The sequence below is a fragment of the Cricetulus griseus genome, chromosome 2 (assembly GCF_003668045.3).
Source record: "Cricetulus griseus strain 17A/GY chromosome 2, alternate assembly CriGri-PICRH-1.0, whole genome shotgun sequence".
Taxonomy (NCBI): Eukaryota; Metazoa; Chordata; class Mammalia; order Rodentia; family Cricetidae; genus Cricetulus; species Cricetulus griseus.
In genome coordinates, this window is record NC_048595.1 from 132,489,765 (window position 1) to 132,502,488 (window position 12,724).

The 12,724-nt window shown below is 36.7% G+C and overlaps 1 protein-coding gene across 1 annotated transcript in view; it reads right to left on the minus strand.

The window, feature by feature from the left end:
- Cnbd1 (cyclic nucleotide binding domain containing 1) overlaps positions 1-12,262 on the minus strand; it is a 358,967-nt gene extending 346,705 nt beyond the window's left edge. Inside the window, exon 1 of the mRNA XM_035439974.1 lies at positions 12,175-12,262. Within this exon, the coding sequence (XP_035295865.1) occupies positions 12,175-12,262 (88 nt within the window). The remainder of the gene's footprint in view (positions 1-12,174) is intronic.
- Between the last annotated feature and the right edge of the window lie 462 nt (positions 12,263-12,724).

The following is a 12,724-nucleotide window of genomic DNA, read 5'->3' on the forward strand; positions in this document are numbered from 1 at the left end:
TAGGAATAAATTTAGCAAAGAAAATAATCTCCACTATGAAAAATTTAGTACACTGAAGAAACTGAGGGCACTAGTAGTAGAAATATCTCCCATACTCATGAATTGGCAGAATGATAAATGAAAGTTTTCCAAGAACTCAATATAATCTCATCAAAATTCTAGAACATGCTTCATAAAACTAAAGAAAAACATCCTAAAATTTCTGGGAAGAATGTTGAGATAACTTACCAGGTAAGGGTGCCTGCTACCTGTCAAGACTCATGGGGAGAGCTGACTTTCTCAAGTAGTTCTCTAATTTCCAATGTGTGTGGCAGCAGGTATGCATGTACATACACACACACAATAATTAGATAATTTAATAAATAATTAAGATAATGATTTAAAGTTGGTTAGGAGATACAAAGGTCCCAAATAATCAAAAAGTTCTAAAAAGAAAGAACAATTACAAAGATATTGTGAACCTGACACTGTAATACTATAAAACCATAGACACAAGGACAGCATAGCACCAAGACAAAACAGCTATATAGACTGATGTCATAAAATAGAGGGATTAAGAATAAACCCACTACCCCAGTTTGTTTCTATTGCTCTGACAAAAAACACTAACCAAAATCAACATGGGGAGAAATGGGTTTACTTGGCTTACATTTTCAAATCATAGTCCATTGTTGAGGGAAGGCAAGACATGAACTCAAGGCAGGAAACTAGAGCCAAAAACAGAAGCAGCAACTGTGAAGGAACTCTGCTTACTAGCATTCCTGTTCTGGCTTTCTTAACTACCTATCCTACATAACCCAGGCTTCCTGGCCAGGCCTGGTACCACATACATTGGGGTAGGACCTCCTACCTCTATGATCAATTAGGAAAATACAGAACATACATACTCTTGAGCCAATATGATAGAGGCAGTTCTTCAATTTGGATTACCTTTTCCTAGATATGTCTAGATTTGTGTCAAGTTGACAAAAAGTAACCAGTACACCTACACAGCTAAAATTACATAATCTTTAACATAATTTGGAAAAGAACAAACTTTTCATCAAATACTGGGGGATAAAATGTGGAGTCAGATCAGATAGATAACAGATATTTTATTAAGAAACAGTACTCACAGATCTGTCTAGCTAGGCAGCAGGGAGCAAGGAAAGAAGGGCCCCTGTGTGCTTGCCCCTCACTCTTAAACCTTTCTCACATCACACCTGTGTCCAGCCACAAGTGGGTGTGGTCAGCATTACCTCTACACAGGATTCCCCTATAATCAAATGGTGTTTAGAACACTGGATATACACCTGCAAAAGAATTAAGATGATATGCATCTCAACTGCACAAGAATAAATTAAAAATGGATCAATGATCATAATATAAAACCTAAAACAGGGAAACAACTAGAGGAAAACACTTCAAAATATACACACATGGAGAGCTTTCTGAAAATTACTCCAATAATTCCAATAGCATAGGAATTAATCCTAAGAATTGACAAGCAGAATTACATAAAATTAGAGAGAACTTCTACACATCAAAACAAACTACCAGCAGAGTGAGGAGACAGATTATGTATGGGAGAAATTCTTTGCCAGCTTTACTTCATTCATGGAACAAATATTTAAAATATACTAAAAAACTGAAAAGTTAAAGCTAAAATTCAAATTTTCTAATCAATAAATATATCAGTGAAATGAACAGATATTTCTTAGAACATAAAACACTATTGGCCAATGAACATGTTTTAATGCATTGAAAATCCTCCATTTTCAAGTAAATACAAAGTGAACCTAATTTCAGATTTTCTTTCACCCCAGTCAGAATGAACAACATCAAAAAAAAAATCACCAACAATGAAAAAACAAAACCAAACAAACAAACAAACAAAACCAAATGTGCCCCTGTGGCAGTGCGTGCCTGTACTCCCAGCAGAAAGAGAGTCAAGCAGAGCTCTGAAAATCCAAGGCAGACTGCTCCACATAAATTCAGGGCCAGCCAGGGATACATAGTGAGATCCTGTCTAAAAAGGAGAGAAGAAAATCACAGAATAGGTTGTCTTTCTATATATTTGTTCATCAACTACATATATACACATATATGTGGATGTAAAAATAAAATTCAAATAAAATGAGGCTATCAACTTGAGAAAAGAGGTCATGGGAGGGGTTCTAGAAAATGTAGCAGATAGGGGTTGAGGACAGAAAAGGGAAGGTAGAGGGAGAAACTGATATAATTATATTTCAACTAAAATAATGAACTATTTACATATACAACTAAATAAATCTCAAATGAATTATGTCAAGTAAAAGAACCAAATTCAAAAGACCCCAAATACAAGACATTCTGAAATAGGCAAAACTCTAATGATAGAGGCCAAATAGTCAGTGATATAGCCTGAGGCCTGGGAAGGAATTTTTGACTACACAGAAGAGGTTAGTTAGTATTTGGGAAAGTGATGTAATTGTTCCATATCTTGATTACAGCGGTGGTAAGAAAAAAGTGTAGTTATGTATTTGTCTATGAAAAATGATGCACCAAAGAACAAGTTTTACTACTTTTAATTTAAAAATAAAATTAAAAAGAAAAAGAAAAAAAGGAAACACAAATGCCAGTGATTGCCGGTGAGCATGTACATGTGGCAAAACAGGAAGCTGTAATCACTACTGATGTGTGAACTGGTAGAGCCACTCTGGAAATCACATTTAGATTTCTCATGTATCTAAATCACACATACCTGCTATGAGTGAGTCACCAGTGAAAGCAGAGAATATTTGGGGGACATGAGAAGAGACAGAAAGCTGCTACCCGGTAATCTAGTTGAACCTTTTCATCATCAGAGCAAGAACTGCTGCACAATTAACACTGGCTTGAGGTCCTTTTCCATTCCCCACTGTAACCTGTAATTTTCTAGACTGTCACAGGAAATCTCATGTGGAGAGTATACATACTGAGCCCCTAGTACAAATTCAGTGGCTTCTGGTTTCCCATTATCAGATTGTAATTTCACCTGGTGCATCTCTGGAGCTTCCTGAAATACCTCTCTTATGAAAAAAAGAGAAAATAGTTTTTTTGCAACTTCTGAGATATAGCCTCCAGAATGGTATATATGACAAATGTTAAGGCAATTGTTTGGTCCCTTGGAGTCCTGTACCACACTTGTAAAGATGTGCCTTGCTTTATTCTGAGTATCTTTCTCTTAACCTTCATGCTAAGGCTATGTTAAAATAGCTTCAATATATTTCCCAACTCTGGTTATTTTATTCTGATATTTTTTTCATCATCAAATCACAAATCACTATTTGGGGTTCCTAAAAGTCTGGGGAAGCTCTTTAAGTTGCCCTGCATGGCAGGGTGGGGGCTATGTCTCTGTCCCATCACTGCTGATGTAATTATTCCCAGAAATGTTCAATCAAAGAACTCAAAGTCCCACCACAAATACAACTACACATCCATTATATTGATGCATTATTACAATAACGAGATGCCCATCAACAGATGAGTGAATAAGGAAAGTAGGTTATATATTCACAATGAAATTTTATTTAGCCATAAAAACTTGAAGTAATTACATTTCTAGGAAAATGTGATACAACTAGAAACCTCATGCTAAACCAAATAAAACAATAAAATATAAATACACACACAGTGTTTTCTCCCATACCCTTATATATCCCAGATTTTAATGTGTATGAGTCTAAGTATATAATTCAGGAAACTACAGAGTAATTTGAGAGGTCAGAGAAGCACCAAGTGACACCCAGGAAGCAACTCCCACAGTTTCCCTGATGATGCAGAGAGAAGTGGTTGAATTTTTCTTCTCTTTGGGTGCTGGACATTCATTTCTTGGATAGGAAAAAAACAATGCTGAGGACATACAAGAAACAGAACAGAAAAAAAAAACATGTTCTTTACCCTTAGTTTTATCTGCCTTCAATTATTTATCTAATATCACTACAGATGGATTTGAACAGGAAGCAGAGCATCTGGTTTAAAGAAGAAACGATAGTTTAAGTGGGAGGTACCCGTGAATGAATTGGTACAGAAGACTGCTTCCTGAACATAACAACAGTAGAACAGACACTGAGATCAACAATTAATAAATGGGACCTCCTGAAACTGAAAAGTTTCTGTAAGGCATAGGGCACAGCCAACAAGACAAAAGGGTAGCCCACAGAATGGAAAATGATATTAACCAACCCCACATCCAACAGAGAGCTGCTTTCCAAAATTTACAAAGAACTCAAGAAGCTAGTTTCCAAAACACCAAATAATCCAATTAAGATGTGGGGTACATATCTAAATAGATAATTGTCAATAGAGGAGTCTAAAATGGCTGATAGACACTTAAGAAAGTGCTCAACATCCTTAGCCATCAGGGAAACGCACATCAAACAACCCTGAGATACCATCTTACTCCTGTCAGCTTGGCTAAAATCAAAACACCAATGACAGTTTGTGATGGAGAGGATGTGGAGAAAGGGAACAGTCCTCCACTGCTGGTACGAGTGCCAACTTGTACAGCCACTTTGGAAATCAGTATGGAGATTCCTCAGCAAAATGGGAATCAGTCTACCACAAGATCCAGCAATTCCACTCTTAGGCATATACCTAAAGAATGCACATTCATAAAACAAGGACATCTCTTCAACCATTTTCATAGCAGCATCTTGAAGTTTGCAGGAAAATGGATGAAACTAGAAGAAACCATTCTGAGCGAGGTAACCCAATCATAAAAAGAAAAATATGGTATTCACTCACTCATATATGTATTTTAGACATAGAGCAAAGGATTACAAGCCTACAATCCACACTGCCAGAGAAGCTAAGAATCAAGGAGGACCCTAAGAGAGACATACATGATATACCCCAGAGAAGGGGAAAGGGACAAGATCTCCTGAGCAAATTGGAAGCAAGGGAGCTAGGAGAATGAGAAGAGGAGGGGAGAGTAGGGTATGAGGGAATAGGAAGGTTGAGTCTTGGGAAGAATAGAGGAGAGCAAGGTAAGGGATACCATAGTAGAAGGAGCCATTATAAGTTTAAAGAGAAATCAGGCACTAGGGAAATATCCAGAGATCTACACGGATGATACCAACTAACAATCTAAGCAACAGTGGAGAGACTACCTTAAAAGCCCTCTCCTGATAATGAGATTGATGACTACCTTATATGCCTTCCTAGAGCCTTCATCCAGTAGGTGATGGAAGCAGAAGGAGACACCCACAGCTAAACACTGAGCAGAACTTCGGGAATCCAGTTGCAGAGAGGGCAGAGTGATGAGCAAAGGGGTCAAGACCAGGTTGGTGCAACCCACAGAAACAGCTGACCTGAACAAGGGGGAGCTCATGGACCCCAGACTGATAGCTGGGAAACCAGCATAGGACTGATCCAGACACCCTGAAGGAGGATGTCAGTGAGGAGGTCCCAGAAATCTATAGGGACTCTGGTAGTAGATCAGTACTTATCTCTAGCATATTAATGGACTTTGGGAACACACTCCACATAGAGGGATACTCTCTCAGCCTAGACACATGGGGAAGGTCCTAGGCCCAGCTCCAAATGATATTACAGACTCTGAAGATCTCTTGTGGAAGGCCTCACCCTCCCTGGGGAACAGAAAGGGTATGGGATAGAGTATTGGGGGCGCAGGGGAGGAGGGGAGTGAGAGGGAACTGGTATTGACATGTAAAACAATCTTGTTTCTAATTTAAATTTTAAAAAAGAAAAAAGAAAGAAATTAAATTAGATTCCAGAAAAATGGAAAGATCTCCCATGCTCTTGCATAGATAGGATCAACATAGTAAAAATGGCAATCTTGCCAAAAGCAATCACACATTCAATGCAATCCCCATCAAAATCCCAAACACAGACCATCACAGACCTCAAAAGAACAATACTCAACTTCATATGGAAAAACAGAAAAAAAGAAAATAGGATAGCTAAAACAACACTGTACAATAAAGGAACTTCTAGAGGCATCACCATCCCTGACTTCAAGCTCTACTATAGAACTATAGCAATAACAAGAGTTTGGAATTGACATGAGAACAGAGAAATATATCGACCCAAAAGGGAACTAGGATGCCATCCTTATTCTAGCCCATGACTGCTTCGTTAGATTTTGGAGCACAGAGTAAAGAGACAGAAGGCAGGTAAGTCGAGTAATTGCATACTGAAAGGCTCTAAGACTGATAAGACTAAGATGTCTGCTGCAAGACAGCATCTTCTATATATGACAGAGAAGTTTCACCCAAGAAACTTCTTGGATGAAACATCTTGGCTGCCTAAACAAGATCTGCATAATAAAAACACATTATTGACATGCCAAACCAGAGAGAGGTATTTCTCAAGATGAACAGCTACAGGCATCCAACTCAATATCACAGCAAACTCCTGGACCATCAGGTTCTTACAATCTTTCTGCCCTCTTTTCCACAGTTCTTAGAGTCTGAAGTACAGAAGTGTTAGTAGATAAATCCCTTTGGCCTGGGCTCTATACCCTGTATTTTGATTATAATTTTCCCTAATAGTCTTTGTCTATTTCAAAGAGGAGCTTTGATGATGAGGTGAAAACTACACTTCTCTGTGCATAAACTTATGTTTATATTGTTTATACTATGTTTATATTGTTGTTAGTGATTATGCTAGTTTAGGAAATTAATGGATGTAGATTCTCCTCTAATAACCATAATTTAATTCATTTTTGATAGTCAATTTTCCAGTTCATTTCATAAGATCATTTGCTGAATCCAGGGGAAGAGCCTTCCCATAAGTAAACCAATCCAAGTGGTCAGCCCTAAACACAAGTGCACAGGAACAACAGTAAATGGATTCACTAGGTTTCTTTAGCTTGGTTTTTGATTGTTTTTGTTTTTGATGTGTGTGTGTGTGTGTTTGTGTGTGTATAAAAAACAATAATAATTAAGGCAAGGTCGTGAATTGGAGAAAGAATGAGGGCACATGAGTTCAGAAATGATCTAAATACAGTATTTCAATATGAAATTCTCAAAATTAAAAATTTATGTTAAAAATCCACTCAAAATTATCTAACAAAATTATCTAAAAATATATTGAGATAGTCATGACAATTGTAATTTTTTTTAAATTATGAAAGGATTTTTTTTAAACAAGGCCTTCATGTATAGCCCAACCAAATCATCTTCCCTCCACCGTGAAGGCTACAGACCTGGGATTATAGGCCTGTGCCATAGTACCCTGCTTTGGTTTTTGTTTTTCTTTTGTTTGTTTTTCAAAGAAATATCAATTTTTTCTTCATGTTATTAGTAACAAAAAAGGGACTTTTATGCTGAAAAATAATTTTTAAAGTCTTCTAGTGCCCTGTTCCCTGAGTTATCTCCTGGAATTACCCCTATTTGCTTTTTCCACAACTGTAGAGAAGCACAAATATTCAACCATCTTTTCTTTTTCTATTTTATTGGAATTTCTGTTCTCATCCCAATTTCTTTTATATTCAATTGTCTTTTTGATGTTGTTTCTTTAAGTATTACAATACACTTCTACGATTTTCTTGTCCATTGACAATCCCCTCTGCTCTCACTCCCTGCCCCACCTGTGCCTCTCAAGGTTTGAACAGTTTAAAACATTAACCATGTTTTGAGACTCCTTTCATATTTAACTACAAATTACAGAAAATACCCTGGAAGTCTTGGGGATGGCAGCATGGTATTTCCAGGCTTTTGGTGAATGCATGCTATAAGATGGAAAAGAGAAGAGAAAACCATTCACTTAAGAGTAACACCTTTCTGATTCCACTGCCAGAGGCCCCCATATTTATCCCTGGTGTAGGAATAGGCTTTGGGAGCCCACTCTCTCAAACTAAATACACGAGGAGGGCCTAAGTCCTGCTCTAAATGATGTGTCGGACTTTGATGATCCCTCATGGGTGGCATCACCCTCCTTGAGGAGTGGATAGGGAGGGCATGGGTGAATGGGAGGGAGAGGGAACTGGGATTCATATGTAAAATAAGATTGTCTTTAATTTAAATAATTTATTTTTAAAAAAGGAGACAATGAAAAGAAAGTACTACCTTCCCTCTGGATTCCCTAAAGTATCTTCAATTTTTAACTCTTTTACTTTCCTTCTATATCTTAATAAGTAAGAACCACTAACATGTACCTACAAATGTCTTGCAAGCCTCAAGTGCTTTGCAACCTGGCAAAGCACAGCGACATTGCACTAATTCCTCCCAGAGGATCTAGTAGTTAATGTTATAACCTAGTTTTTAAACTTTCCTCAGAAAGATAAGCCTAAGAAATGTGACAGAAATAGAGGAGCATTGTGTTAATGAAAACAAAGCTCACTAAACCATACTCCTAACCTTACAAGGCAAGGGATGAAAATGGACGCCTGTATTCCACAAACCCGCTTTCCCTTCCTTCGGTTGTTTCAAGAAATCAAGTTATAATAGTGGGTTAATGCAAGTCCTTCCAACATTCATTATTTTACTCAGGTGGGAAAACCACTATATGCTCTTCTAATTGCAAGGTCTTTGAAATAATTCTTATCTAGAATAAAATGCAAAAACACTGCTTTGCTTCTGGAAAATATTCCCGTTCCTGGGGTTATCAACCTGGAAAGAATCCTGAGTCAAAAGCCAGAGGTTATGGAAAACGGGAATGACTCAGGCAGCTGGCCTGTGTGCACTATCTGGGAATCATAATTTCACAGGCAACGAGAACCAAGCAGTGCTTGAAGAGCTATTATATGTGGAGTCCCTTGTATCAGGGCGTTAGAAGACAAAAATGGCAAAATGGAACTGATGTCTCTAGAGGCTGTAATTCGGTGACTGTTTTTATGAGTAGAGTTCATTTATATGGAAGATATTTAGAGGAGACTCCACCCCTTCCCAACTGTGATTCCTGCTATGATATGTAAGACTCTTTACCATTGATTATGAGAGAGAGCTTATACTCCTTGTTCCTTTCCTGTGTAAGCAATTGTCAGAAACAGTTTTAAAACATCAATGTGTTGTGTTATGGCTCTGGAAATCACAAGTTTGAAGTAGGTCACTGAGCTAGCTTCTAGTTATCAGCAGGATGGTGATACTCCTAAAGCTCTGGGAAAAAGAATTCATGGCTGTCTTTTCTAGCTTCTTGACACTGTCCAGATGCCTCCTTGTCTCATGTGTTCCTTCATCTTCAAAGCTAGCAATAGCCAGTCAAGTCTTTCTCACATCTCCTTTCTCTGATAATCTTTATGATTTTAGTATGCACTGTGGTGGCTGAGGTTCTTCCTAACTCTAGAGCTGCTGATTTAGCTGCCTTAAAACTTCCTGTAGACATAACTCCCTTGCCTTGTCAGAATCTTAGCATATTCATAGTTTCTGGAATTCAGCATGTGAATATTGTTGCTGGGCATTGCTCTGTGTACCATAGACATCACAAGGTTTTTGTAAGAAATAAAAAAAAACCAATACAACATGAAAAGTACTTACTAATACATTGTAGAAAGTGTTCAGTATATGCTATTCACATGTACATATTTAGAAGGAAAGCAAATATGCAACCCCAAGTCTAATTTTACTGACCATACTCAAAGTGAACACAGATGGGTATAGTAACTAGATGTTGTAGGTATTTAACCAAGCATCCCCGTTTATGTACGTTGTACTTTTGCATCTCCCATATGAAACAGGTTGAGTTACTGCAGACAAAGAATTTTCACTCTCCGATTTCATGAGATTATTGTTTCAGCTGTGACAAGAAAGTGTGCAGAGAATTGGACAAGAGGCATGGACTCTGTGATGTCTTGAGGTCTACTGAGAGCATAATAAATATGTTTGATAACAATATGCTATGTTTTAAAAGCTGTGAGACAGTATACTTTAAGTGTTCTCAAAACAAAAATGATGAATATGTGTGATATAACATGTTAATTGGTTTAATTTAGCCATGCCATTGTGAACATACTGTACTATGTATCATAATTGTGCATGACTTTATTTATGAGCTAAATAAATGAATGGAAAAAAAGAGTAGACATGATAATTTAGTTAAGAAAAGCTGGCTAAAACCAAGCCAAACTAAGGCTGTGCATTCAGAAGTAAGAACAAGTCTCCATGTATTTATTTGGGAGTTGGTGATGGGTCCCCAAAGAACAAAGAGTTAAAAAAATCCACAAAGAGCAGACTATAGTATGCAATTATTTACATTTGATTCTTAGCAATGAATGTTATAAGGGGATATGATAACTAAAGGACATTAAATGAAAAATTTGGAAACCTTGTAGTTATTTTCTAAGTATTATGATTCCATTGTGTAAAAGAAATGTTACACTGTATCCACAGTAAAAACATAAAAGTCTGCTTGACTTTTCCAGTGTTCTCATGGTATCTTAAAACTATGAATTACTGAAAGTTTAGTCAATGCCTAATGAAAGGCCTCTTTCTCATCACGTTGTCCATAAGAATGGAGACATCAGAACAGGCCAGTATCAAAACTGCTGAAAACTGTTTTGGTTTCAGAAAAGTAAGAAAAGTAATTGTTGTATGCAAACTATGATCTTGGAAGTTGGCTATTTTTTAAATAAATTTTATTTAAATTAGAAAAAAAGTGTGCCAAGGAAAACTGTGAACTTGCTGGAGTTAATACAAAGCCCAAGCAATTAAGCAAGCAGGATGCATCTCCAAAGGGCAGTCAGAAGGCACAGAACATCCACTTAGGACCTCTACAGAGAAAACCAGGAGTGCTGATGTCTCTGCTCCCATTATGTTCCATACAGCTCTGAGATCCACATTACTGCCGATTTCTCATTTTCTAATCACTTCACAGAAGTCAAGTGTCCTTGGAAGAGACTGCAGAGGGCAGCACGCACCTCATCCCATTGATTCTAAATTAATTTGATCTTTTAACTCACAGCAATTGCACTTCCTGGACTGATAAAAAAATCTTAGGGTAATTTATTTTTTCACAAATAAAACCTGACAGTAGAAGGTTTAGGAACAAAATTACTTTATACATATTTCCACTTAAATAGAAACAAAATTTTGAATACATATAAGAATACTTTTACTATAGGAATAAATATACAAAATAACAAATACAGAAATTAATTGTAAGGATTTGTATAATATATTTAATTTTTTACATATATCTTTATGTATTCACACAGACTATATATATATATATATATATATATATTATATATATATATTCCTTCAAAGGGAATAAGCCTCTGTTTTTATATTGTTTTCCTAGAAATGATAAAAAGTGATGTTTTAAACTTTGTCTATGGAAGGCCTCATCCTCCCTGGAGATTAGAAAGGGTATGTGATAGGTAGGGTTTTAGTAGGGGGGCGGGGCAGGGGAGGAGTGGAGGGAAAGGGAACTAGGATTGACATGTAAAACAATCTTGTTTCTAATTCAAATTAAAAAACTTTGTCTAGATGTTAACTCTTATGGGAAGATAGAAGAAAATACTAAAAGTTATTCTTCATTGAGCTTTGAGTCATGAATATTACCCATGTTACCCAAAGTTGTTCTTAAATTTCAACAGACAGTATTGCCTTTTACTATAAAGTACACTGACGTCTAACAGATATAAGAATTGTACAGCAATGGCCATACATATTACCCTAGTGCAACATCCTGGGCTTACATTGACCACATGATAAATACTGTTCAATGTCTAAATATTTCAAAATATTTAATTCTGTATTTATAATTTCTATGACATGATAAAATAAAAGCACAAATATGAAAGCAAAATAAAAATAAATTTCAATCAGAAGAATGGAAATTACACTTTTCATCTTATAAATTTAAAATGAGAATTCACCAGAGAAAATGTGCTCAGTGCAGGAGGACCAAATCAGTGTGGAGAACACAAAGTGTTGAAGAAACAGATGCCTACAGTAATCTCAAAGGGATTCCGTTTTCTCTCTCCCTTAAAGGTATTTTGATATTAAAATAAAATAGCTTCAAATATTGTTGAAGCTCTAAGATCTCATCAAGACCCCCATTTTACAAAGAAAACAGTATTCCAGCCCTAAACAATTGATAGCTTCAAATAGATAAACCCAGGCTTGTAAAACTATGCTCTTCCGTTGTTACTAGGCTATAAGAGCTTCTATATTTCTACTGACTTTCAAATCCCCACTTCTCACAGTGAAGTAAGTACCACTGCAAAGAATAATGAAGGCATGGGACCTTCATAAATGCATCACTTGCCTGGTATTTTGCGAAGTGTAGGAGGTGGCACATTATTAATGGCTACCATGTGATCGAGAATAGCTGTTGGAAGAGAATCCAGAGGCATTTTGACAGCTTATGAGGGAGATGGGCAGAAACTACTTGACTGGTAGGGGGCCATCCTTATCTTTGGAACATCATAAAGCAGAACCTTTGAGGTTCTCTCTGATAGGACAAGAACACAGAATTTTCTTGTTCACAGTTCTGATGTAAGAATGTGGACATGAACTCATCAAGTTCAGTGGATAATGAAAGAAGTTATATGAGCTCCCGGGCTAAGGAAAATGAAGAATGACACCATAATTCACAAGGCAGAAACAATCTAACTACTCATAAGTTTTAAGTTAGATTATTTTTTTGTCTTCCATAATTTAGAATTCTTTTTTTCTGACCTGGTCATAGACAATCAAAGGCCATTCTGTAGCACCAGAAACAGAAAAAGTAGTATTCTACTCTCCATGTCTATAACAAAGGGTAAACCATCATTATAATTATCACAGACCAATATTCACCCTTGCATACATGTTAC